General features: G+C 30.8%; 1 protein-coding gene across 1 annotated transcript in view; it reads left to right on the forward strand.

The window, feature by feature from the left end:
- The first annotated feature begins 1,233 nt into the window (after positions 1 to 1,233).
- Positions 1,234 to 7,624, forward strand: part of LOC113386465 — a 14,391-nt gene continuing 8,000 nt past the window's right edge. The window contains exons 1-4 of the mRNA XM_026624245.1: positions 1,234 to 1,450; positions 3,735 to 3,891; positions 3,963 to 4,119; positions 7,502 to 7,622. Of these exons, the coding sequence (XP_026480030.1) occupies positions 1,351 to 1,450; positions 3,735 to 3,891; positions 3,963 to 4,119; positions 7,502 to 7,622 (535 nt within the window). The 5' untranslated portion in view covers positions 1,234 to 1,350. The remainder of the gene's footprint in view (positions 1,451 to 3,734; positions 3,892 to 3,962; positions 4,120 to 7,501; positions 7,623 to 7,624) is intronic.

The raw sequence follows: 7,624 nt of genomic DNA on the forward strand, positions 1-7,624 counted from the left end.
ATCATAGAATATATATACAGTAAACCCTCGCTTTACGCGGCAAGTGCGTACCGTGCAGTATAGGAACCGTGCTATAAGAAACTCGTATTTACCATACAATTCAGGCTAATTCGTAGTGCGTTCTATGGAACTTTACATAGTGCAGTATGGGAACCGTGTTATGAGAGACTCAGAGTTGGTACAAATCGCATCATTTTTATCGCGTTGTATGGAGACCAAGAAATACAACTTGAAGTAGGAGAAATACGGACGAAATGACGTGTAGGACATTGACACATTGACACCTTATTCAAAAATTGGCGCGACGCAGTAGTCAGCTCAAACGTGTTCTTAGGCGGCTATTATACAATCAGGCATGTCTAAAAGATAAAAGTCGATAACAAAATTTACATCAATACCCTTTTGCACAACGAACTTATGGGCTGTTGACCAAATACCGCGTAATAAGAAGTCCGTGTAGTCGGAGGGATGTCGGATTTTTAGCTCCGTGTAGTATGGGAACCGTGTACCCAGAGTGCCGTGTAAAGCGAGGGCCTACTGTATTTATATATATTTTGAATGTCTGAGTAGTTTGTAGATTATCACAGAATGTTGTAAAATATATAAGATTATTGTGTTTAGGAATGTTGCAGATCATCTCAGATTGTTGCAGATTATCTCAGAACGTTGTAGAATGTCTGAGTATGTTATAGATTATCTTAGAATGTTCTAGATAATCACAGAATGTTGCGAAAATGATCGCAGAATGTTACAAATTATCTCAAAAACTTATTGATTATGTGTATGAGATATATTTTATTACAATATTGCAGATTATACAAAAATATTGTGAATTATTAAAAAAAATTGTGAAAGTGTTGTAATTATTCATTGTAAAATTTATTCTAATTTTAAAATATTTGTTTAATAACTTATAAGTTATTTATATATACATATATATATATATATATATATATATATATATATATATATAATTAATATAATTTTATACTATAAATTTATTCCCCTGAACAATATGCAAACAGTATAACCTGTAATCTGACACACTGCTTTCGCCTCTACTACTGTCACTTGAATTTCGTTTATAATTTAAAACACTAACCGAAATCATTGCAAAAAATAAAATAAAACGTAATAGCCAACATTATTGGAATATATTTAATGCTAAATCAATTCAGCAAATAAAATTATACAAGTTTTCATAGTGCACAAATACATTTAATATAAACCTCCACGTTTTTTAATAATTTTGAAACTTTTGAGGTTATGTTGTAAAAAAGTTAAAAATTATTTAATATTATTTAATTGAACTGTTTGAACGATATTTAATAGTTTAAATATTTTATTACAATGGTTTATACTGAAAATCATACAAATTTCTTGCAAAACATGTTGAATAATGGGATTATGGACATGTCTAAGGGGCTAGAATTTGTTTCTGCAATTTGGGGTAAGTGTTAGAAAGAAATATTACAATAATTTATTTGTTATGAGATGGTTTATATTTTGGATGTTTGGAGTTGAATTAAAAGCACTTTACAGTTTTGGCAAAAGCCTTCGTTGGTTTTAGTTGTTATCGAGTTTGATGTTAATTTAGTACCTCTTCGATGTTTTGTTGTAGACTATTATTTATTTATTTATTTATTTTACATATATAGCCCACAGATTTCTTCCAAGAGGATTCAAAAATACAATTATTTTGCATAATGAGTAACAATTAAAATATATACAAAGTTACAATATATAGTTATTAACATAAAATGCTAACATAAATTACATATAATGCAGAATGTAACAATATTATTTATAAACAGAATAAGATAAAATAATGAGATATTTGAAAAATAAATAAAAAGGTTAACTTGTGCAGATGAGATTTTTTGATAAGGTGAAGTGTTTGTTATGAATATCTATTTCATTATTATTAATTTAAAGTTAGAGGACATAAGTAAAATAGGTGAATTTAAGAGAGAATAGATTTAGGAGTAGGATAATTGAAAAATAATTGTGAACAATAAATGATAGTTGGTTGAGAATAAGAGGACAGTCTATAGAATTATTGCAAGTTTAAATAAGAACATAATGTATAGATAAATCGACGTGAGACAATGGAAAGAATACCAAATTCTTTTAGTAAAGTGTTGTGGTCAAAGCCACGTTCAGGGTAAATTTTATATGTTTTATAATAAAGATATTTCAGAATTTTCACTGAACCTTCTCTATCGCATCAGAGTTGTTGATTGATGAGGATACCAAATGATCGAACCATATTCTATTTTGTGAACATTGTACATTAGAATAGTACATGCAAAGAAGTACATTGTTAGAATTAAATTGTTTACAATTTCTCAGTATCAAACCTAAAGATTTATGTGCTCGATTACAAATATCAATTATATGATCAGTGAAAAACAAACCAGAATCAAATAAAACTCCTAAATCTGAAATTTTATTACATCTATCAAAGCTGGTGTTAGAAATTTATAATCAAAATGTATTGGAACGCGCTAATATGAAAAACTAAGAATCTTGCACTTTGATATATTTAAATGTAATTTGTTATCGACACACCAAGAGTGGAAAGGGTCAAGTTGAGACTGTAAAAATAAGCAGTCATCAATAGAATTTATTTAACTTTCCGTAGGGTAAGTTATTGTAATGGGCCGAAAATCGGAATTGAAAATTTTTATATTTCTCGACGTTTTGAAGGTTTCTGAACATTTTGGCATACCTCAGAAAAAATGGATGTGGTGTGTGTGTGTGTGTGTGTATGTATGTATGGATACAAATTTCCAGTCACGTTTTAGGGCGCACGGATCAACCGATTTGAATGGTTCAAAAAACATTCGATTCCTATTGATAGGGAAAAGAGCTGATTAGTTTTTGGCAAAGGCAGAGGTCCAGCCGTTCGGAGATACGGAGCAAAGAGTGCAGAAAATAGAAATCGAATTTTTGAGAGAAACGGAGTATCCGATTTGAATGATCTAAAAAACGTTCAATTAGTAATGATGGGGAGAAGTGTTTTTTAGTTTTTGGCAAAGGCAGGCTGAGCCATTTCGAAGATACGAGGCTAAATATGTAAAAAATGGCAGTTTGATGAGAGAACTAAGCGTCCGATTTAAATGATTCAAAGAACTTTCTGCTCGTCTTAACAAAATAATTGATTTTGGAAAGAAAATTTGTTTCAACTTCAATTTTTTGTATATCAAAAATAATTCAGATTTTATTTTTAATTCTGACTAAAGTTCTAATATACTTTACAAAATAATTTCAACTTTGCAATTCAGTTTATATATTCTTATAAATATTGGACAATATTACAATAATAATAATAATCTATTTGAAAACATTCAGTATTCCTCGAACATTTCGTTACGGTACGGGAAGTTCCAGCAATTTGCCTTAATGCACGATGGCATAATTGCCTCAAGACAGAATTCCACTTACAGCTAGTTTTGAAATATAGTTTGATATCATGTGCAAATAATAAATGCGGACCGCTAATATCAGATTTGTCATTAATAAAAATAATAATTAGTAGCGGACCAAGAATGGATCCTTGAGGAACACCTGAACTGATATTTTCAATGTTGCTCAAGAATCCTTTAAGATAGACAAACTGTTTACGATTATGAAGATAACTCTTAAAAAAATAAATAAATTAATGTAGTACTAGAAATAAAATCAAACTGTATTTTATCTTGCACACCAATAAAATTTATATTACCTTCCAGGCGATGAATCCAATGAAGATACAAAACTACCGACAATAATCAAAGAAATCAATGAAAAAATCAGCAAATTCAAGCAGCAAATTAAAATAATGACCTGTGACATCAGTCGTGATTCAAAAATTGTTTTTATACGCACAGTAAATGACAAGAGGAGCCGGTTAGTATATTTATTCATTCACTTATTAATTTCTGTATTTAATTTATTAAATATTTTTATTTTTATCTTAGATTGAATGTGTTTCACACTCCTGCTGAATATGAATTCTTCAAAATAATCCTCAACAGCATGATACAAGAGGATGATTTTATGATCCCCGTAAACACTTGCTTGAACTTTAGATTGCAGCTGGAGGCTCCTTTGACACTCTCTCTTGTCCGAGCACAGGTAATAATAATAATAACTAGCTGTAAGTGGAATTCTGTCTTAAGGCAATTAAGGCATCGTGCCTTAAGGCAAATTGCTGGAACTTCCCGTACCAAAAATTATTATTTTTTTAAAAACGATTGACATTTTTGAAAAAATTTTACTTCGGAAAAATAAGATTTTTGAGAAACTATAAATTGGACAAAAAATTACTTTTTTTGAAAAAAAAAATTTTTAAAAAAATAAATTTTTTTCTTAATTTTTTTTTTTTTTTTGAAAAAAAATTTTTTTTCTTTATTTTTAACATATTTTGGAAGATCGAACTTTTTAACTTCCCGTAGGGTAAGTTATTGTAATGGGCCGAAATCGAAATGAAATTTTTACATTTCTCGACGTTTTGAAGGTTTCTGAAACGTTTTGGCATACCTCAGAAAAAATGGATGTGTGTGTGTGTGTGTGGTGTATGTGTGTGTGTGTATGTATGTGTGGATACAAAATTTCCAGTCACGTTTAGGGCGCACGGATCAACCGATTTGAATGGTTCAAAAAACATTCGATTCCTATTGATAGGGAAAAGAGCTGATTAGATTTTGCAAAGGCAGGTCCAGCCGTTTCGGGAGATACGGAGCAAAGAGTGCGGAAAATAGAAATCGAATTTTGAGAGAACGGAGTATCCGATTTGAATGATTCTAAAAAACATTCAATTAGTAATGATTGGGAGAAGTGTTTATTAGTTTTTGGCAAAGGCAGGCCCAGCCATTTCGAAGATACAGAGCTAATATGTAAAAAATGGCAGTTTTTGAGAGAACTAAGCGTCCGATTTGAATGATTCAAAAAACTTTTGCTTGTCTTAACAAAATATTGATTTTGGAAAAAAAAATTTTGTTCCATTTTTTTTTTTTTTTTTTTTTTTTTTATTTTTTTGTTGAAACAAATAATTAACTTTGCAATTCAGTTTATATAATTCTTATAAATATTAGACAATGTTACAATATTTATAATAATCTATTTGAAAACATTCAGTATTCCTCGAACATTTCGTTACGGTACGGGAAGTTCCAGCAATTTGCCTTAAGGCACGATGCCACCCACCCACTAGTTTTCAAAGCATCGTACTGCTTTTAACTGCATAGAGACAAAATATAAAGCGCGTAAGCGCCGCGTCGCTGTCTAAAGCATAAGCATTGGTACGGAACCCATAGGAATGTAAACCAATTTTATACTTATGTTAAAATCTCTATAAAATATCTGATAATTTGATGTGCATATGTCTAATGATCATTTTTGACCGTCAAATGGCATTTTTTTTTACTTTTTTCGTTAGATCTCCGAAACCGCTAGACCTGCCCTTATGAAAATTTGATCAATTCTTTGTCTTGTCAATACAAGTAAAATGTTTTTTGAATTATTAAAATCGGACGCTCCGTTCTCTTAAAAACTGAGGTACCGTTTTTGGCACTTTTTGCCCCGTATCTTCGGAACGGCCAGACCTGCCTTCGCCAAAAACTAATCAGCACGTCTCCTTATCAATACGAATCGAATGTTTTTTAAATTATTCAAATTGCTCATCCGTGTTCCCGAAATCGTCGACGAAAATTTGTATCCGCACACGCACACATACATCCATTTTTTCTAAGGTATGCCAAAATATTCAGAAACCTCTGAAACGTAAAGATATATAAAATTTTTCATTTTCGATTTTTTTGTGATTACTATAACTTGCCCTAAGGGAAGTTAATAATTAGTAGTGCATTAAAGATTTTTTAAAAGCTCAGAAAAGAAAAATTAGTATTTTTTTGAGAATTTTGATATTCTGTAACTTCTTACTTATTTTTAAAAATTTTGATAATGTTTAAACAATTTGAATATTGAACTAGTGGTGTATGGCAGCGTGACTTAAGGCAAATTGCTGGAACTTTCCATACTGTAATAATTTTGAGGAATATTGAATGTTTTCAAATAGATTATTATAAATATTGCAACATTGTCTAATATTTATAAGAATTATATAAACTAAATTGCAAAGTTAAAATTATTTATTTAAAGTATATTAGAATTTTCATTTGTTTCCTCGTCAGTAGAGTCCTTTTTTGCGTTGAAATTGATTTAGAATGTAGCAGAATATTTTTTAATTTTGTTTGCTCGTCAGTAGAGTCCTTTTTTCTAACTTAGTTTTTGCTCGTCAGTTGAGTCCTTTCTTATCTTTTACGTCGTAATGCGATTTGCTTGTCAGTAGAGTCTCTTTTAGTTTTTGTGTCAGGATCAATTTAGCTTATCAGTAGAGTTCTTTTTTTTAATTTAGTTTGCTCGTCAGTAAGGTCCTTTTTTATTTTTGTGTTAAAAATGATTTAGCTCGACAGTAGAATACTTTTGATTTAGTTTGTTCGTTGATAAAGTCCACTGTCACGTTTCAAAAGTTTCTGAACATTTTGGCGTTAAAAAGTATTTGCGGATACAATTTTTCGCCGACGTTTTCGGGCGCACGGATCAACCGATTTGAATGGTTCAAAAAACATTCGATTCCTATTGATAGGGAGATGTGCTGATTATTTTTTGGCAAAGGCAGGTTTAGCCGTTTCGGAGATACGGAGCAAAGAGTGCGGAAAATAGAAATCGAATTTTTGAGAGAACGGAGTATCCGATTTGTATGATCCAAAAAACATTCAGTTCGTAATGACGAGGAAAAGTGGTTATTAGTTTTTGGCAAAGGTAGGCCCAGCGGTTTCGGAGATACAGAGCTAAATGTGCAAAAAATGGCAGTTTTTGAGAGAACTAAGCGTCCGATTTGAATGATCTAAAAAACTTTATGCTTCTATTGACAAAACAATTGCTTTTGGAAAAAAAAATCTTTTTTTTAATAAATATTTTTGTAATTTTGTATTAAAAATTCAAAAATTACCCAGGCTAAGCACAGTCTAATCGCCACTCTTGGTACAAATGTTTCCGCAAGTGCGTTTAGAATTTGACTATGCGGAGCGTTTTTATAAATTTTGTGAAAACTATTGAAAAATGTGAAAATGCCGCCAAGCTAAGCACAGTATAAGTGAAAATGTCGCACAGAATTATTTGCAAAGCGTTTAGACTTTGACTATACGGGAACACTTTTTCAATTTTGGGTAAATTAGGCACAAACTATTTTTTTGAAATTGATTTCGAATGAAATTGACAATTGTTAATGTTCTGGAGATAATTGATTTATGATTTATGATTTACATTTGATTTGCTCAGATATAACAAGATTTAGGCAAAAATAATGAAAATTACAGTATTTGTAATACCACGTTTAAAATTTCTCGAATATTTCATTACGGTACGGGAAGTTCCAGCAATTTGCCTTAAGGCACGATGCCATACACCACTAGTTTTACTTATGTTTTTTCTTACCCATTTCTCTATCTTTTAGGAATTGCTCGACATCTGGTCAAACGCGGGCTACTTTATAATATCCGACGACGACAATTTAATGTTTGGAGCAAGAACAATTGCAGAATTTGAAGTGTACTTCAATGATACATTCGAAGGACGC

The sequence above is a fragment of the Ctenocephalides felis genome, unplaced genomic scaffold, assembly GCF_003426905.1.
Source record: "Ctenocephalides felis isolate EL2017-DRISC unplaced genomic scaffold, ASM342690v1 CF-g0.4_SCAFFOLD_03571, whole genome shotgun sequence".
Taxonomy (NCBI): Eukaryota; Metazoa; Arthropoda; class Insecta; order Siphonaptera; family Pulicidae; genus Ctenocephalides; species Ctenocephalides felis.